Here is a 21,615-nt window from a genome sequence, read left to right as displayed (position 1 = left end):
CGGATATGAATCCGATAGAGAACTTGTGGGCAGAATTAACGCGTCAAATCGATAACTCGGACCAGCAGCCTACCTCTGTGCGTGAATTGCAGCAGACTATTGTCACTGCATGGCAAGCGATTCCTGTCCAAACCTTGGCAAATCTCGTGAACAGCATGCCTCGACGTGTACGTGCTCTCCTGAATGCTCGTGGGGGTTACACGAAGTACTGAACTGTAATTTTACTGTCCGTAATCCCAGTCATAATTTAGCTTTTACTTTTGTTGAATTTTTTTTTGGCTAATGTGCAAAATAAAGAGATACTTCTGGAAAACGTACAGAAGTTTAACACAGTACTGTCCATGAATTGAGTTCGATATCAGTTTACATCACTTTCAAGGATCAATTTATTTGCTTCGAAATGTCAAATGTGGTTTTTGTTTCTTTTAAAGGTCACATTAACAACATCTAGAATAATTTCAACATAATTCCAATGAACTTTTGGTTCTAAGTCATCTTGAAAAGTAAGTTCACCCCCACAAAAAAAATATTCCATATTAAATGCCAAGTCTGTATATATATACACTTTTTCAGATACCCAACTGATAATTAAGTTTTCTTACCTACAAATTAGCTGTTATTGAATCATGGACCATCATTGATTGGGAGTTTTATTCATGAGCTGACCATCGTTTTAGGAAAATGATGAAAAGAGGTTGAGTTTGCGGTCAAACGAGGAGTGTAGTTGCCATAACGACTGAGTGAATAATTGTTTCACTGAGGCAACTGTGTAGCTCCGCGTGCGACAATTGGTCTTTTGGCTGGTTTTTAAAAAATCTTGAAAATTGCGTATGGGTTTTCATATGGGTCACTGTGCAGTTGATTTGAGTGATTTATGAAGCCATAAGGACAACTCTTCTCTGACAATTGGGAAATAAATACCTATAATTGATGCAGTAATAATTAAATAAGGACTTTCTTATTTAATGGCATGCAAGTTTGAAGTTTGAACATGAATCTTGGTTGGTTGTAGTGGTATGATAACCCTTACTGGTTAACTAGCAAAGTGCTCAAATCCTGTGAACAATAATGTTAATTACAGACATGTGCTTGCAAAACTCATTCAGGAAGTTCTATAAGCAAATAATGAGTAAAAGATATATCCACTTTACTTGCAAGGTGTACAAATAAAGTTTTGAAAAATGCAGTACATTGAGAAATGAAGCTTGACCTTCCTATGTCCCTGAAGTCTTCAAGCATAATTAAAGAGTTCTGGCTCTGCATAGTCTGATGTGGACAATGAGAAAGAGATATCCCTCATTAAAAAACCACATATACAAGTCTTATCTTTTTCTCTCGACCCCCGATGTCTCTCCACCCTTCCCCACTCACTCCACACTCGACCAATCACACTGCATCTCTCGATCTTTTCATCCCTCCCACCCATACTTCACTCAACCAACCTCACTGCTCTCTCCCTCCCACTCCATACTTCACTCAACCAATCCCACTGCTCTCTCCCTCCAACTCCATATTCGATCAATCCCATTTTTGCTCCTCCCACTACTTGCCCCTCCAAATTCCATTTCTTTTTTGTTTCCAGCCAGTATAAGGGACTTGCTTTGGATACAGAATTCAGAACTTTGCTTGGATGTCAGTACTGTGTATGCTGGTGTATGTTTCTTTTGACGTGTATCTCTACTGTACTAAGTAGAAGTTCTCCATTAAACTTCTTGAATGACAATCTTCTTGGAGGTGCCTTCAATCATTCCATATCCTCCACACAAGAGACTATAAATTTTGAGCATTATTATGATTGTTTGTTGAGAAGGGAAGAGTATAGAAGGATGCATACAATAAGAAGTTATAAACATCAATTATATACGGAGGAGATAAATAAAAAGGCATTAGGGGCTTTTGATGATGAGGTTCATTTTAGATAATGGAATTGATAGCATCCCTTATGGATATAAGTGTTAAGTGACAAGATAATATAAGTGTTAAGCAATAAGATAAGTATAAGTGTTAAGATAAATATAAGAGTTAAGATGAACATAAGTGTTAAGATAAACATAAGAATTAATAAAATAAAAAAGGGGATGGGGGGGGGGGGAGGGTTCAACGGGCTACTGCCGCCTTTTTTACTGATATATAGATGATAGAACCAAGCAATAACCAAACCAAAGAGTGGAGAAAAACACAGCCTTGGTATTTAAATGGAAAGCATAACGAATGTGAAAAATATCAAATGTCTTATTGAAGAAATAACCAAAAGAAAAGTAAATGAAACAAATAAGCGAATACATTTAAGTACAAATAGGTTAGAGGCTCCTCCCAGAGGAGTCAACATCCTTAAATGGACAGAAAAGTTTGATGGTTGCCAAGAAATCAATGGAAAAATAATTTACTACAATCTTAAAATGATATATGGCTCAGGAAGTGCTCAAACATGGACAAAAGAGAGGTCTATCATTTCATCTCTGCTCAACAAAGATACTTGTACCAAGAACCAAGTTCCAACATATTGTTTGTTAATATACTTGATGGCGATGAGTGTTATCAGAAAATAAAATTATTCCCGAAAATAAAACATAAACAAATATTCATTGGTCCACTTAGTGAGTATAATCAAATGCAGTCCCCATTCCCCAATTTTCCCTTCCACAACAAATAATAGGCGAATGGAGTGTCGTGAATGCGCCGCCGAATAGCAAACGTAGTGAGTGAGAATGAACGTCAGTGAATGTCTGTTGAACATCTTGAAGATGGGAAGGAATTGGAGGATAAAATCTGGTTTAAAATCCAGTCAATAATTAACCTCAATTTTCTCCATTGACTTCAATGTTAAACTTTTTGTGCTTCAGAACCCACATTTTCCTACTACTCATGCGTACCGAACATTCTGGGGGCAGATTACGTCATTTCAAAAGTCCCTTATTGTATATGCTTTCAGGAACCACTATTTATTTATATACACTTTACCACCCCCACGAGCAACACAACTTTGTATTTATTTATTTATATACACTTTCCCATTTGCACCTCCAACATATCACTTTTAATTATTTATTTATTTATATACACTACCATTTCCACCACGAACATTAATTATTTATTTATATCCACTTTATCATTTCCACCACCAACATTCCACCTTTATTTATTTATATCCACTTTACCATTTCCACCACCAACATTAATTATATTTATATACACTTTACCATTACCACTACCAACCTACCACCATTAATTATTTATACAGTATACACATTACCATCTCCACTGCATACATATTTATTTATTTTAATGTGTAGTGCAATCATCAAAGTTTATTTCAAGACTTGCACTCTTTTATCAGGGTACATAAATGGGAAAAAAATCGGCAAATCACGAGTATGTGCAGTCAATATCAACAGCCATTTGTATTTGTATAACTTCCCACGGTCACCATGTGGGCAGGGCGTGAACTTGCTTGTGGAAACACGACATTGTGGCGTATTTACGTTCATGCTCTTAAGGGTATGGAGGGGACAAGCACAGCTAAAAATATGCTTGCATTATAGGACTGATGTAACACGGTGGATATAAAGTGCTTGAAAAGCAGGACTTTTCAGCCATAGAGGGGCCGGTTCAAAAGGACTGTTGAGGGGAGAGGGGGCTTCTACCTTGCATTGTAATGGCGTGATCAAACTTTGATGAACGTGCTTTGTAAGGTCATTAAAACGCACCTGCTTTGTGCCTTTTCATCATGAAACCATTCCTTATAATTCCTCTTCTTCTTCTCCTCATCTTCCCTTTTTTAAGGGGTGAGGTCCAATGGTACCAAGATTCTGCCCTGCCTTGAGCACTATAATCCTCCACTCCCGTCTGTCCTCAGCTAAATCTCTCCACTTTCCAACCACCCCCACCTTACTGATATCCATATTCAAACAATCCTCCCATTTCAACCGCAGTCAACCTCTTTTCCTTCTGCTATCCTCATCCATGTCACAAGCCAATTTTAGATCACCTCCCTCCCACCATCCTCTTCCAATTTGTTGTGCACCTCATATTCCATAGCATTCCTTGCTTTATCCACAGATCTTGCTGCTTTCTTCTTCTGCCCATACAGGTGCAGCAGACCTGCATCTGGCTGCCTCCATCTATCCTTGATCTTCTCTATCCTCTTCCAAACCTCCTCCTTTTCACCAACTGACCTTGCTACTTCTTCCGTCCACCATGCCTGGTTTATATCCCTCAATGATGTACCCGTTCCTGACGTCCTTCCACACAACACTTCTGCAATTCCCCTAAATGCCTCTCTGTACTTTGTCTAACGTTGCCCCGACACTTCCCTTACATAATAATCTTCTGAATCCTGCTCTTAACCTCCCTCCTTTTCTTCATCCGTACCACAAACACCACAGGCTTGTGCTGGCTGGTAACATGCTCTCCTGCCACTGCTTTTCAATCCTTAACCCTTCACAGCTGTCGCTTCCTTACCACCACCAAATCCAGTTCTGTTCTATGTTGTCCACTTCTGTAGGTAATCTTGTGGCATTCCCGCTTTCGAAAGAATTAAACAGCTATGGCTATCCCATTCCTCTCCACCAGCTCTCGACCCTCTCTATTCCTCGTTCCTGAGTTTGGTACTCACACATTGCTCATTTGCCTTGATGAAATAGCAATCACAATACAACCTCAGTGCAACTCTCCAATCATTTGTTTTCTTATGAACTCCAACACTTCCACATATGTGCACTCATGGTGAAATGTTGTAATGAAAAGTTGCATTGTCCTGATATATAATTGATAATCTGCATGTGTGGCATGTGGCTTGACCTTGGTGCTGGTACAGAAATCTGAAATCGTTATAATTTTGGACACCGTTTATTTCTCCCAACAATTACTGAGGATGGAAACCATACCTTAAACACAACAAAATTTGTGAAAACGAAAAAAAATTGAAATTAAAAAATATATATACAATTACGTTATCCGATTATTATCAAGTTTTTCCACTTTACATCTCAGAAAAAGAGCTGTGAAGCAGCAAATGCAACTTACTCGTGAAATTCCCTGGAATGTCAGTGGAGACGGCAAAGTCTGGTTATTGAGAGTGTATGATTGGCTGTGAACCACATGCCATTCACAACCGTGATCCCTTCTGAGCTAATCACGATTCCAAACTGGCCTCCAGAAGCCAGGTGTAGACTGAATTTTCGATCGGGCCAAGTCCGTCCTTCGTCAGCACAGTGAAACCTACAACCAACGTATCATTTGCTTATTACACAATGGAGTATCGCTCTCTTTGGTTGGCTGGCACCCTACTCACACCTCTAATCTTTTAACATTAGAGAAGTCATGTCTCAGAATCAGTGGCGTCATCCATTAAAAGGCATATGTAGAGGCACAGGAACCTTCTGCTCTTTCACCACAGACAGCTTGGTTTTCTACTGCCTCTAATGCATTATTGCAAGGCCTGCCCTACGAAGACGAGTTCATGCACAAAGTCTATTGGCTTTGCACACTTACCTGCATTGCTTTGTCCCTATTTTCACCTGCCTGTGGAATCATCTTCCTCTGTCTGCCCAATCATGTTATTCCTTCCATTGCTTCAAGGCTGCATTTCATCTCCTTTCCCACTCCTTCCCATTATCTTTTTATTCCTGCAAATCCTCTCTCAGATACCCATCTTTTGCTCTCATGTTATGTCCCTGTGTGTGTGCAATGCTTGTCTGCTCCCTCTTCTGCTCAGTCCTGTTCGGGCATTAACATGTTGAGTTTCTCATAAGAGTAGGAACAAATTTAGGTTCCCCAAAAAAGCATACAAAATATACTTAGCTGTACATTGCAGATATTAAAACTTGCACGTGGACAGCTATTCTGAGAGCAATGAAAACCGAATTTCTCCACGGCGAAAGCGATGGCTAAGTGGGTTATACGATGCTCTTTTGTTCTCCCCCTAGAGCAGAACTGATGCCTCGAATTTTCTCAGCAATCGCAGACGTTCCAATGCAGCTTGGAAAATAAAAGTTACTTTTGTCTCAGCTTTTATTCCAGCTCTGACAGCTTGGATAGAAACCCCCACAGAAATGCATTAGAAATACAGAATGTGAAAAGCCCAAGATCAGGTGTAATAGCAATCACTTTTAAAGGTAACACAAGTTACACGGATTAAATAATACAGGTTCCTGTGTCAACAATAAGCAACGTCGTCTTGAGTTGGTTGCCCATGTGACTCGGTCATCCAATTTATGCAAGTATCACGCAAAGAGTGGCATTTTATGGAATTGGAAGAGTATTCATTAAAACCTTTCATCTGTCTGGGTTTGATTTATGTGACTTGCACTCTGACCTGATGTGTTATACCCAACGGTGGTGTTGGGCTACAAGAACAATTCCATGAGCTCGAATTTCAGTACAGCCACAAATTAAGTAAACAGCAAACCGATTTTGCTGCAAGTTAGCGTGCTCTGAGCATCTCTTTTGTGGAGACTGGTCTCTGTTCATCACCCACCATGCTGTCCCTTTGCTTAGTGGTGCACTCACTTTTCCTGGCTTCTTCCTGCTTCAGCAGTCCAGTGACAGAAGTCCATTCTTGAAGACCCTCATGGGCCATAATAAGCCTTTGGCAAAGGGTCCGCTGCAACTGCCGCAGCCTCAGTCGTAACCTCGAAAGGTTCCACAGGGTCAAAGTCCGCGCCTCCGTATGCGCCCTCGCTGCCAGTAGCACCTTCCGTCTCGGCATCCATGAGCCAGGAGGGTCCAGAGATCTCCGGCTGCTGCTTAGGACACTCAGGTTCTGTGTCCAAACTTTCTGTACCCAGCAGCCATGAATGTCCCGTGGCTTCATTCATCTGTTCGGGAAACTCCAGGCCTTCCGGACACTGCAGCTTGAGCAGTACGTCACGCAGCTGGCTAGCGTGCCGCTGCAGTTTGGGGATTGGGTATGAAAAATAGGGGGAAAAGTGAGGAAGAAGAAGAATGAGAAGGAAATATTGAAATACATATACTTGCAAAATGTCTTAAAACCAAAATCTGCATTGCATAATTTTCAATTTGAAAACAGTCTGAGAACAATATTTTTGTACAAACTAATCTTCCCCACAGATGTTTTTTTTAAAGCTTTCTCAAACAAAAACTGATATATCATATGCATTTCGTCTAATCCCCTTAAATTCAACAATTCCTGTATTCCAATTCAAAACATGCTTACATTCAATCCTTGTACGATGAACTTCATGAAGAGTATAAAACAAACAAAAAACCTGATGCAAGAGCTGCATTTTGTGTACAGGGGGAGCCAGCATTTGTTCAATGTCTGGATTAAAGTGCACTCAAGCCTGGCCCGGGCCCGGCCTTGGTCACAAAGAATCTAGCAGCTCTCCCAAACCAGCCAAGCATGACTGCTCACCGAAAATCTACACATTCCATTTACACCAGTGACACCTGCATGTGTAATGCCTCCAGCCTCCGATGGAAATTATCGCACCAAATGGCATGAGCCCCTCTTGTTTACTGTGACATGCTGTGCTGAGCCAATGGAAAGACATTTACTTCCTAAGCTGCACCTTTGTAGGCAAAACCCCCAAAAAACCCCTCAAAGTCTTGCAAATGCTATCACATTCATTTTTTATTTCTAGTCTATTCACCTTTACTTCCAATAACATCACAATGATATGAAATATAAGTTGGCCACCAACCAAGCTAGAAGAAAGGCCCATTTATTTGAATTTTTGTGTGTCATTGTATGTGGGCTGGCAGGATAACCTAGAGGTACTCTCCTCTAAGCTGTCTAGCCTGGGTTTGAATCTCCATCCAGCTATAAAATGTCATCCTGGTGTTTCACAGGCAGGCTGATTCATAATATGTGTACGCTGTACCTTGGATTGGCATTAAACAGTCGTTCCGTCTGCTGGCATTAGTTTGTGGATACAAAGATCATACAATGTCCTTTGTGAAAAGTAGGTGACCAATCACCAGCACCCTGAACAAATTACAAATTCCTGCCCTGACTTCCTGTGTTGGAGTGGCGACCCATCGATGATTGTAAACCTAGCTCACAAAGTCCTTCCGCAGAACCGAAACTCTGCATAGAGCATGATGCACAAAATTGTGTGCAGTAAGAATATTTTGATGCCATCATGTTGAAACCAGGCATATAATTTTGATTTTAATCAATTTGCACCCAGCAGTGTGAGAAACAATTGAAACTAGAACGGTACACGGGAGAGCGCATATCTCCGCCAGGCTGAACCGTTTACGTTTTGTATCCCAATGAAAGGCCGGATCTGGATCCAGACCTCAACCAAAATCGAATCGGCTTGTTCTTGTCACCAAACCAACTCATTCAGTGAGTTTTGTCATAAGTCACCCACAACTTTCTGAGATATCATGCTTTATATTGGTTTTTGCCCTATCAATCAATGGTGAAGAATCACTTAAAATTTATTTTATCTGGAGTCGGATCTTCACCAAAATCGAATCAATTAGTCCTTGTCACACACCCAACCTGTCCACCAAGTTTGTCCGAATCCGTTCCTAACTTTTTGAAATATCGTGCTATATATCGTTTTTGGCCCTTTCTCTCAATGGTAAACAATCACTTAAATAATTATAGTATCCGGATTTGCATCCAGATTTTTACCAAAATCTAATCATTTCGTCCTTGTCAAACACCCAACCCCTCCAGCAAATTTCATTCGAATCCGTCTGCAACTTTTTTGAAATATCCTGTTCACAAACAGACAGACAGACAGACAGAGTTGAAAACAACCTCTGTCCACCTTTCGTGAAGGAGGTAATTAGAGACTAACTTACTTCCCTGATATTTGCCAATTTACTGGCGTGATATATAAAAATAGGGTCAACAACCCTGGGCACTCACCTGGTAGGAGAAAGCAGCATACTGCACCAACTAAAGGTTTGTTAAACAGTATCACAGTATTTTAAAACAATTTCAATGGTTGCTAGGAGACAGTGCAGCATTTAGAATCATACCAACATAATCATAAGACTTTAAAAAAAAAAGATTTGAGGGGCAACCCCCCGATAGACTGTCTTAGACCCCGATTTTTGTAATGCCATGAACAAACTTTAGTACATCATGGGTGATGAAGGTTGTTTGTGGGCAAGTTCCATTGAAATAGTGTGTGGAGTTTCGGAGAAGAGAGCAAATACCTATTTTGTGGGGTTCAAACCCCCTGCAGACCTCCTTAGATCTCGATTTTATAATGCCATGAACAAACATTGGTACATTACAGGTGACGAAGGTCGTGGTCAATTTCATCAAAGCCATGTATATAGTTCTATTTTGGTGGGGTCAAACCTGGACCCACTTTAACTCCCTTAGACTCCCCTAGACACCGATTTTTTAAATGTCGTGAACAAACTTGAGTTCCAACATACCAAATATAATTTGTGCAAAGTTTGGACACAATCCCATCATCGGTTTCGGAGAAGAAGCTGCAGGTGTTTATGGATGGACAGACAGACAACCCGCCATCCCATAAGCTACCCGGAACTAAGTTCCAAGTGAGCCAAAAAAACTAAACTAGTGAGCTAAAGATAGCACCGCAAAGCGGGCGTAACCCCTCAGCCCATGCATCGTGGAAACCAATTTCAAGATGGCTGCCGTGGCGGCCATATTGAAAATCGCAGCATGCCCATTTTCAAAAGGAACCTTCCTCTACTCAACCCCAACACACACTGCAAAAATGGATTTAATCGAACAAGCTGTTCTGCTTGAAATTGACGGAAACCAATTTCAAGATGGCTGCCGTGGCGGCCATATTGAAAATCGCAGCGCGCCAATTTTCAAAAGGAACCTTCCTCTACTCAACCCCGACACACACTGCAAAAATGGATTTAATTGGACAAGCCGTTTTCCTTGAAATTGACGGAAACCAAAAGTTGACGGACGCCCGGAGGACGCCCGTGACGACAATACCCCTTAGCCCAATTTGGGCTGAGGGGTGAAAAAGAAGAAGCTGGTCGACGATACTTTTGCCCCTCGGATCAAGGATATACTAATTTCCACTTACACCATCTCCAATACACCCAACTCAACAGTTTCCCACCTTCAGAGCAGCTGCGTGATGTGCCATCGTTCTCCCAACTCGTTTGTCCGCACTGTACTGCTGGATGTCTGCGATCCATTCCTCACAGTGAGCCATTACTTCCATCCGCTTCAAGTAGAAATGCCTGAGAATTACCTGGTCACACAAGGAGGTCGACATCACGCAGTGCAGATAGAGCAAGAAACAGGAAGTCATATTCAGTAGGAAACCGCAATTAGCAAATTATTAATAAGCAATAACTGACACCAAACATCTCAAGGGTGATTGATTGTACAATGCTGGTTAAGAAAGTAAAACTAGAATTTATTTATTTATTTATAGCAAAACCCATTGTTGAAAGTGCATTTAACAAGATGGTGTATTTTCGATTGAAACGCATTATTCAATTTGAAGGTGCTCCTTTCAATGACATCACAAAACACCAAAATCCAAAGTTCCTGATGTTATTTGGACGACTATTATTTTCAAAAATAGGTGGCACCAGATTTATTCACCAGTAAATCGTTATAAATCGCACTACTGATTGTAACAACAATGAGAAATGAACTATAGCCAGTTCCCCAGTATCTGCAGGAAGTAGGCCATTGATCAATTTCACAGCCTGAGCGTCGACACCTTCAGAAAAAATTCCGATAATTAACTTAGCCACCGAGCAGTATGCTGTATCGACTGAAGGAAAGTATTTTTTTGCATGCAATGAGATAATGTCAGGACCTTCGGTCCACTTGAATGGTGCATGGCCTCTTCCACACCAAAGCACCATGAGTCCATGCAGCAACTGTTAAGTCGCTACGTTGAATTATGGCACTCTTTTGAAGCTGAAGTGGATGGATTGTACGACCGAAGAGGAAAAGGTGATAAATGACCTAGAAGGGCCTTGACGAAGACAAATGTGCCTCTGCAGGTCTTTGAATTTTAATGGCTTGATGCACTCCCAACTTCAATGGTTTATTTGTAAAACTTAAAGGTTGAATCGGAATGCTGACAGCGTCGTAAAGCGTTGGAAAACATTGCTTCCAAGAAAGGAAGTTAAAGTGCCGTACGTTGCATAAAAAATATCCCACTTGATGCTGACATGTAGACAAATGTGAAAATGAGACCAGTTTCATCTTGAGCATTGATTGTTTTCCATCAAACATCCGAATCATTTACAATCACCACAAATGAGTTTGCATGCAATCTTTTCCAAGCAACGTTAAAGCTGCTCATTCATGAAACCAAAATGTAAGCGAACCCCTCACGTCGGATTTAATTTTCAAATCATCTGGGTCTCAAGGATCAAGGGATAGTCGTCCCAAAATCAACAAAGCGTGATTCGTATCTCTCTTAAAAGAGACCGTTTCTATGGAAACAGAATGATACGCAATAAGCAGATGCATTGAATTGCAGATTCATTCATTGCATTGTGTAAACTGAACAAAGACTTTAAACCAACACAAACACATGAAAAAACAACAAAAAAACCCCAATAGCACATCCACAATAAATAATGCAAGCTCGACAAAAGCAAGTAACTGAGAGGAAACTAATTGTGTGTGAAGGTAAAGGTTGAGAGGAGGGATTAACACAAATAAACAAGAGGTCATAGACTGGTAATTGAGAAATCAGTCGGTGCGGCATTGCCCTTTGTACCTCAAAAACAAAGCTTCCTAGTTTTTGATTGCTGAACCAATTCAGTGAACCAATATGCAAACGGTGTTCAAATTTCAAATCAATCGGATGAACAAATATTGTCGTCTCCAAATATCAGCTTCCTAGCTCAAAAGGTCCCTGAGATATTGCCCAGATGAGAAAGAGAATAAATAAGTGATTGATAATAAAAAATAAATAGATAGTAATCGTAAAATAATTAAATTACTAACTAACTGGCTTATAGCATACCTAAACAACCACCATTTCATTCAAATCTGTAACTTCTTGAAAAAAGTAAATAATTAATCGATGAATTAAATAATTAATCGATTAATCAATACATTCATAAATCAAAAATACCATTTACAGACAAATCACTTGGTCATTATCATGTCCAAATATCAGCTTCCTAGCTCAAAAGGTGCCTGAGATAATGCCCAGATGAGAAAGAAAATAAATAAGTACTTAATAAATCGACAATAATTAAGTAATTAATCAATTAATTGATTAATCAAAAAATAAATAAATACTGTTTTTACCAAAGCACATGCTCGCTATTTTGACAAAGTTTCAATTTCCTAGCTCAAAGGATGGCTGAGATATTGCCCAGACAAACAAAGAAGAAAGAAAACAAAAAAGAAAGAAAACAAACAAAAAAAAGAGTGAAAACTGAGTACTCCCTTTTGGCTTGCGTCATCGCCAGGCTCCCTTCGGCGCCCGGCAATGACGTCATGAAACGCCTGGAGATGGGATAGGAAAGGAGCAGAGCACAAAATTTTCGTATCTGGATCCACACCAAAATCGAATCAATTAATCCTTGTCACACACCTCACTTGCCCAACAAGTGTTGGCTGAATCCATCCACAACCTTTTTGAGATATCGTGCTATATATCGTTTTTGGCCTTATCTCGGCAATGGTGAAGAATGACTTAAAACATCTGGTAGCCGGATCCGGAACTTCACCAAAATCTAATCAATTCGTCCTTGTCACACACCAAGCCTGTCCACCAAATATCGTCCCAATCCGTCCACAACCTTTTGAGATATCCTGTTCACAGACAAACAGGCAGGGGTGAAAACATAACCTCTGCCCACCTTCGGTTGCAGTGGTAACTAGAACGCCACTCAGTAGAGCGCATACTCCCGCCGTGGGTTTAGTTGGAATAATACGTTTTGTATGACATCCCCTCTCCCCAAAACAATAAATGAACAAGCGTTATGCCTAGGTCCCCCGTCGTTGAAGTGATGTGAGTTGACAAAGTGGAAGACGCAAGGCGGCCATCTTGGATTTTGACGTGGTGACCCAATTTTCAATAGCGTTCTTCCTTATGCGTAGATACACCCACACACCAGATTAGAAGTCAGTAGTTCGTTTATTTTTCAAGATATATTGCTCACAAGGTTCAGACATACATGGCGGCGGCCATCGTGGATTTTAACGTGGCGACCCAATTTTCAATAACGTTCTTCCTTATGCCTAGATACACCCACACACCAGATTAGAAGTCGGTACTTCGCTTATTTTTCAAGATATTCCGCTCACAAGGTTCAGACATCCATGGCGGCGGCCATCTTAGATTTTGACATGGCGACCCAATTTTCAATAGTGTTCTCTTCCTTATGCCTAGATACACCCACACACCAGATTATAAGTTGGTACTTCGCTTATTTTTCAAGATATTCCGCTCACAAGGTTCAGACATACATGGCGGTGGCCATCTTGGATTTTGACGTGGGTTGCACCCACATACCAAATTAGAATTCGGTCCTTCGCTTACGCATGCACGCACGGACGTTCGCACCCACGCCCGCATGGACGCACGCACACACGGACGGAGGGGAAAACCATGGTCTCCCTTTCGCTCCGCGGTGTGACGGGGGACAAAAAGAAAGTAGGCCCTAACTGTCAGAGAATTAATTTTGATATATCTCGGAATTAGAGGAGAAAAACATCATTGAATAATAAGAATAAAAGCTTTAATGCAGTAAAACAGAAAAAATCTTTCTCAAAAAAATTCCCCAAAAAAATTCCTGGATCCGGAATAATATCCTGAGCTTCACCAAAAACTAATCAATTCTTCCTTATCCCAAGGGCAATCATCCCACCAAATTTCATCCAAATCCGTTTAGAACTTTTCCAGATATCTTGTTCACAAACACACGAACATACGAACACACACACACACGGACGGACACAATCGAATGCATTTCTCCCTGGCGGAAGTAATAAACCTGAAAATCGCAGAGCCAGAATTATTTATTTGGTCTGGGTAGCCCATGCGAGGTTTCTTCTTCTTCAGCCACTCACAACCCTGGGTGAATACGCGATCTTTTAAAAAAAAGTTGGAATTTTGCCAAATCTGTATTATTCGTTTGTTAATATACCTCAGCCATTGACAAATCTGGAATTATAATTTTATTTGAGGTTCAAATTAACCTGGGAGATTGTGTCAAACGATGCCTGCAAGTCTGTACATGTGATAAATAATTAATCGTCCACAGTCGAAGAACTCTTCTTCTTCACGCAATAACAACTTCTAGCTTCCAGACCGTACATCCAATCATCTTCAAATTTTGCGCACTTGTTACTCTTCATGACTTCTGGTACAGTATGAAGTTTCACGTCGATCAATGAAGTGGTTCAAGAGATATAAATGTTTTTATTATTTGCGTTTAATTAACTATGTCTGCCAAACCATGGGACCTATCGCAAATTGCAAAAGGGCATTTTAGTAGACTGATATGCTGAACAGATCTGTGAAGTTTCCCCTCAATTGGATCACAAATGAGGGAGGAGCTAGGTGTTAAAGGTTTGTGTTTAAAAACGTCATAACTCTGAAACCATGTGATGCATGACGTCATGCTCGCTGACTTTTTTGTTCGTTATGGGTATGCGATTCTGCCTGCAAAGATTGGCCTCGATCTGTTCAGGCATTTTGGAGAAAACTGGATTTTAGTGTTTTTCACTCAAAACAATATGGCGGCCAAACCACGTGACCTGTGACGTCATAATTACCATTAAAATATTCTACAGACCGAGTCCCTCCTATGGTGAAAATTTGCTCTCAATCGGTCCAATTATTGCAGAGAAAATGGTTTTTAAAGGAAAACAGAAAAAAAAATTCCCCAAAAAAATTCGTGGATCCAGAATAATATCCTGAGCTTCACTAAAAACTAATCAATTCTTCCTTATCCCAAGGGCAATCATCCCACCAACTTTCATCCAAATCCGTTCAGAACTTTTCCAGATATCTTGCACGCACACGCGCGCGCGCACACACACACACACACACACACACACACACACACACACACACACACACACACACACACACACACACACACACACACACACACACGGACGGACGGACGGACGGACACGAGCGAATGCATTACTCCCTGTCGGGAGTAACAAAAGGCAAAAAGAGTTGAAAATCACCCGAAATTAACTTTTTTCATTACACAAGCCGCAGAATCAGCCTTAAATCTGTGGTTTGTAGCACGAGATCAATCGTGTTTCAAAATTTGACTTTTTTTTTACTTCCGTTATGCAAATGAGGCACTTCCGTCAATTTGCGTGATGTGAAAGTTGCACAACTCATTGACGGTCATGTACGTCTGCATTTCATCACAAGTTATTCTAGCAATCAATATGCCGATGAGCTAAGCTTTTAAATGTTCAAATCATCGAGAAATTTTCCGACATAACTCAGAAATCGTTTTTTTTGCATTCCTGACCCATAGAAAGATCATCAACGATCATGTGCTTTGTGATTGAAAAACCTCGGAATGACCAAGTTCAACATCTAAACGTATGTTCATTCAAAATATCATGTTGTTTACGAAGACCACTTTGAGCCATCAGCATTCATATTTGATCAACAGGTGATCACTACCTTGGGAAACAAGCCTCTGAAATTGCTGAAACACGACGCTGTACTGACACTTACCGGGAGAGAGTTAACTTCATTTGAAACCACGCACATGTGGTCCAAGCTCAGAGCTAGTTCTCAAGTAGTTATCTATCTTACTAGAATACTAGAAGAGCCGACCTGTCGCTTCGCTGATGGATCAACTAGTTGTCCTGTTTGCCAAAAATGGCTATATGACTGTGTCTGTAATGTGGCCGTAGATCACGATAAACTCGACCAGCAGATGGGAATATTTCATCAGTTTATGAAGTGCCCTCAGGTCACGTATTGGTTGGTGGCTCATTGTGGCTTGTTTGTCATATGCCCGAGGGCATTTTGCATTCTCCTAAGATAGCCGATCGATCTCGCAGGAGCGAGCCAGAGATCCTTCACCAGAGTCTTCCGTATAAATGTTATTGTTCTGCACAAACTGGCCCACAGCACGGTGAGAGCCAATGGATCCTGCAGGAGTGGTCTGCGAACGCGCCACAATGGCTTAACCTTCAAGCCGGGCTCATTTACAGCCTCAACTGACTGTCGTATAGTTTAGGTTTACCCACCAATTCTTTTTTACTACTTCACCATTGTGGTCCATCTATTCGACCTGTTGCTCCATGCAGGTTGTAACACATATCTCATTTCTATTGCAATCCTGCTGGTTGCTTCACTGACGGGTTCAATCAAAAGACAGAGACACTTGCGTTTTCCACCCCTTTCCCTCCTCCCTCGGAGGTTAAGTAGACTCGGAGGTTAAGCAGGCGGAGGAGGTCAAGTAGACTGAGGTTACATTTTCACCCCTGTCTGTTTGTCCGTCTCTGAGAGCAGAATATCTCAACGTTATGGACGGATTTAGACGACATTTTTTTTGTATACAAAATCGAGGATCGTGTAAGAGCTAACATTAATCACACACAAAAAAAATGGACACACAAAACATACAATAAAGGGAAGCACGCAAGTACAACAGCAGAGCACAGGGACATCGGGAGATCTGTGGGAGGGAGAGGGCTTGGGGGGAGGAGGCATGGGGAAAGGAAGGGGATGGGAGAGGTATAAAACACATGGACTTGGACACTAGGACTTCCAGGAAAGAAGTCGATATTTAAAAAAAGTGGATCTGGGGTGAATTAACGGGGGTAGAAAGGATCAAGGTTTTGGATGGGGGAAGATAAGAGATGGTGGTGAACAGCTGTTTTAAAGACCTGGAGGGAGGCGTGGGATTGAAGAGAGTGAGGGAGTTGATTCCAGAGGCGGGAGTAAAGAGGACAGTTTGGGTGTGTGACAAGGACAAAATGATTAGTTTTTGGTGAAGATCCAGATCCAGGTGCGAGAATTTTTTAATTTGTAAGTGATTCTTCACTATTGAGAGATGGAGCCAAAAAACAATATACAGCACGATACTTCTAAACGTTGTGGATGGATTCTGACAAAACTAGGTGCATGAGTTGGGTCAGTGACAAGAACAAGCCGATTAGATTTTGGTTCAGGTCCGAATGCAGATCCGGCCTATCAGTGGGATGCAAAATGCAAACCATTCAGCCTGGCGGAGGTTTGCTCTCTACCAAGTGCCGTTCTAGTCTGTAATGGGCCCAGACGTCTGAGGCACCCTGTATACTTGCGAATCTTCGATTTCGTAAGTAATAAATATAAAACACAATGCAACTGACCAGAAGCAGGGAGCGAACGTTGACATAATGATGATGAAGTACTCAGCCTCCAAGCAGAAATTGACGTTGCGTCACAAAATTCAGACAGGTCACAAAACCAAATGTAAAAGTTTGAAGCAGAAGAGTTAAAGCAAAACGTTTCCACTTGTCACTTAGTTCTGATAGACATGAGCGGTGTGCCTGCAGATGATGACATTTTGACCAGAAAGTGGACCGAAGTATTGGTTTATTGTCAAGAAGGTCAAACAAAAATGCTCTTCCTCCCCATGAAAAAGCGAAATGAAAACGGTGCTTCCAGACTATCACCGCACTTCTGAAGAAGAAGCAAACTCACATTAAAGAGCAATTGACGGATGGTGAAAGTACGCCAGAGCACTCGGTTCACATACTGAGGAAATCAAATCCCATAAACCTTGAAATATAGAAAGAAAAGTCTTCACCGTTGGAATCGACACTTCACCAGAAACTGACACGTTCCAAGTGACACTGCTGGCCTTTTGAAATCTCCCGCTTAGCTTGCCATCTTCCACACCTGACCCCAAACAACTCCCATCACTCTTTACATCGATGCTTGTTTGATACAATATTACTTTTTCACGAGTTAAGGTTCAGGTTTAATCCACTGTAACCAAACTGCCAGCCATATTGCACTTTCTGTGAGCCTTGAGTGAGTTGTGACGTTGCTGATGTTGTAACCTCATCAGAACTGACTCTTCTCCTTTCCAGCCAACCATATCGCCACCTTCCCCTGATTCCGCCCTCCTTTTTATATCAATGAGTATAATAAGGCCTTGCACATACGTCTTGGACTCCAGGTTGAAGGAAACATTGTGGTCAATAGGTCAGACCTGAGCCTGAATTGTCAAGTGTGGGTTAGATTGTAGCAAACTATAAACGGACATTTTGCTACAGTCGAAGCAGCGTATGGGGCAGGGGTGGTTGTGGTGGTAATATATCGTACACAAAGGCAACTGTCCCATGTACAATAATGTGGATGTAGAAGATTGCATGCCACCTTTAAAAAACAAGGAAATCTCTGGCCTAATACAGTTTTTTGATTCTGATGCACCATACTCTGTTATTTTTACTTGCAAAATCGAAGATTTTTCAAGTATATTGGTCGGTTGTGTTTGTGACTCTGTTTGTTAGTTTGTCACCGGCCTACAGGTCACAATTTTCAACCGATCTTCACCAAACTTCACCAAGTGGTAGAGTTGGTCAAATGCCAGAAGCCTATTGTTTTTGGGGTCAATAGATCAAAAGGTCAACATAGGCCAAAGGTCACCAACTTTGCTAAATTTCTAAAATCCTCAATTTTCATCCGATTGACTTGAAATTTGAAGACCACTTGCATATCTGGTCATTGAATTCAACCACCAATAATTTTTGAGGTCAACATAGGCCAAATGGTCAACATAGGCCAAATTTCTAAAATCCTCAATTTTCATCCAATTGACTTGAAATTTGGAGAGGACTTGCACATCTGGTCACTGAATTCAACCACCAAGTATTCTTGAGGTCAACATAGGCCAAATGGTCAACATAGGCCAAATTTCTAAAATCCTCAAATTTCATCCAATTGACTTGAAATTTGAAAAGGACTTGCATATCTCGTCATTGAATTCAACCACAAATTATATTTTAGGTGAACATAGGCCAAAAGGTCAACATAGGCCAAATTTCTAAAATCCTCAATTTTCATCCAATTGACTTGTAATTTGAAGAGGACTTGCATATCTGGTTACTGAATTCAACCACCAAGTATTTTTGAGGTCACCATAGGCCAAAAGGTCAACATAGGCCATCATGTATCATTGGAAAACTTTTGGGGGAGGGTGGATTTTGCAAGTATCGTGCTACGCATGACGTTTTCTTGTTATTCTGTCTGTTTGTCACCGGCCTACAGGTCACAATTCTAAACCGATCGTCATGAAACTTCACCAATTTGTAGAGGTCGTCACAAATGAGAAGCCTATTGATTTTGAGGTCAAAGGACGTCTGGAGGTCAAATTTCCAAAATCGCCATTTTTCATCCAATTGACTTGAAAATTAAAAAACAGCATTTGCACATCGAGTCACTCAATACGAAAACCAACTATTTTTGAGGTCAAAGGTCAACTCAAGGTCAAGCTTCCAAAATCATCAATTTTCATCTGAAAAAAAAAACCCATCAATTTTCATCCGATTGACTTGAAAATTTAACAGCATTTGCACATCGAGTCACTAAATTGGGAAACTATTTTTGAGGTGAAAAGGTAAACTCAAGGTCAAACTTTCAAAATCATCAATTTGCATCTGAAAAACCATCAATTTTCATTCGATTGACTTGAAAATTTAACAGCATTTGCATATTGCCTCACTGAATTGGGAAACCAATTCTTTTGAGGTCAAAAGGTCAACTCGAGGTCAAACTTCAAAAATCATCAATTTTCATCTAAAAATCGTCACTTTTCATCCTGGACAAAAATATCCTATTGACTTTGATCAAGATTGTCAATTTTGATCTTGATGAAATGGACAATTTTCTGGATCAATTGCAACCACTTTTTCGGGGGAGTGGTGAGAAGGGGGGTTGGGGGGGGGGGGCTGGGGAGGAGGTGGATTTTGCAAGTATCGAGCTCTGCATGACCTCTTCTTGTTTTTATGTTGAAGGTTCCAGTCACGGACTATATAGTCCTCATCAAGGCCAGGCCTTAAATAAAAGAACTGCATTGATAGAAAAGGGAAGAAAGAGAGAATGGTTTAAGAGTTTTTGAGGAAGTAAAAAATATGCTTTTTAAAAAGGGGAAGGTCATAAGTGTTTGTACATACATGGGAAGGTAGAGTTCCAAAGTTTGACAGTGGAGGGGAAGAAACAAATATTACAACAGCCCACCCTTGAGTTGCCAATGGCCACACAATAATCATGCGATGTAGTGGCTTGTCTACTACTTGATGTAGTAGTAGTATGAATACTCATTCATAGAGCGTCGGTGCTGCCAGGACAGTTTCTTGGCGAGGTTTATACGGAGTTATACTTTACCATTGCCTTCCCAGCAGTAGTCAGGGTAGGAATTCGGAATTTGGTCACGGTGCCGGCGATAGCTCACCTACTCTTTGCGAAGGGCACCGTGGGATCTTGAACGTATACCAACTAATTCTGGCAGATGGGATGCCCATTTAACGTTCATCCGAACGACAGCACACACATTGATGATTCATCCCGTCTGTGAAACACCAGGATTACAGTTTATAGCTGGGCCGAGATTTGAATCCAGGCGAACCAGCTTTTAGGCGAGTGTGCATACCTCTCGGGCCTAGGCCATCCTGCGAGCCCCTAATACATCTCACAGTGCGGTTGTTGTCTCAGCAGTAGCCCCAACACTCTAAACACATTGACATTCCGAGGTTGTTGGCAAGTCACATGTGAACGGCGATCTTTGGCTACGAAGGGCAACCATGATGAATGCTGTGATGCCAGCTTAAAATCCCATATCCTGTGGTTCGCAGATTGTTTACAAATTTAATTGCCATAAAGGTAAAGGTAAACCAAAAATATGCGAATGTCCTTTGTGTACAGCAGATGAATTGTCGCAAGCACTCTGAACAAATTCCAAAATCATTCACAATCGGTCGGATATTCCGCGTCGACATGGCGGCCCATCTCGGATTGTAACCGTTACCAAATAAACAGCATCGGCAGAATTGACACCCTGTATAGAGCATGGTGAATGATAGGTAATTCAATTGATAAACAATGTGGCATGTGTGCGAAAATGGTATGATGGACCATAGTGAGTGCACATGCCTGTGTACGTGAGCAGGACAGTTCAAAGTTGACATGGATCTTTCTAATAAATAAATAAAGGACAGGGAAGTTGATGAAATGTCACCTGCTTCTCAATGTGTTCATTAACCTGTGATACATACACCACTTATCCCATAGATGTGGTCTTGCCTTTGTGCCGTCTGTACAAACCACAGGGATGGGGATGCAGCCATTTGAGGAAACGAGCTTTGATGCATTAAGCATTCATAAAAATGTCACCCAGATGTTATTGCAATGGTCCAAAACGTGATGAAAATCACAAGATGACAAAAGTCTGGATTGTACGGGAGATGATTTGGAGCTTTCTAACCCATCTCCGCAATAGTAGTGATTATCACATTTACCATTTAAAGGGTGACCATTATGGTGCAGTAAAGTCATGCCCCGAGACAGCAGGGCCGGCCATCATCTGCAGTGCAAGTGCGTAGATGTTTTTCCCACATTCAATAAATTCAATGCGAATTAAACAATTAACATCCCAAAACACTACGGCATTGCCACAAGCTTCCTGGCTGATGGGGACGAGGAATCAATGCACTCCATGCCGGATTGCTTT

At 41.1% G+C, this 21,615-nt stretch overlaps 1 protein-coding gene across 3 annotated transcripts in view; it reads right to left on the bottom strand.

The window, feature by feature from the left end:
* Positions 1–3,257: 3,257 nt before the first annotated feature.
* Positions 3,258–21,615, bottom strand: part of BIRC6 (baculoviral IAP repeat containing 6) — a 538,457-nt gene continuing 520,099 nt past the window's right edge. For all 3 annotated transcript variants that reach the window (XM_078784399.1, XM_078784400.1, XM_078784401.1), the window contains 2 exons: positions 10,041–10,175; positions 3,258–6,890 (listed from right to left, as the gene is read on the bottom strand). In XM_078784399.1, coding sequence (XP_078640525.1) covers positions 6,570–6,890; positions 10,041–10,175 — 456 coding nt within the window. In that variant the 3' untranslated portion in view covers positions 3,258–6,569. The remainder of the gene's footprint in view (positions 6,891–10,040; positions 10,176–21,615) is intronic.

The sequence above is a fragment of the Myxine glutinosa genome, chromosome 9 (genome assembly GCF_964187855.1).
Source record: "Myxine glutinosa chromosome 9, kmMyxGlut1.1, whole genome shotgun sequence".
Classification (NCBI taxonomy): Eukaryota; Metazoa; Chordata; class Myxini; order Myxiniformes; family Myxinidae; genus Myxine; species Myxine glutinosa.
The sequence above is the reverse complement of the archived record's forward strand: the minus strand, read 5'-3'. Positions and strand labels throughout refer to the sequence as shown.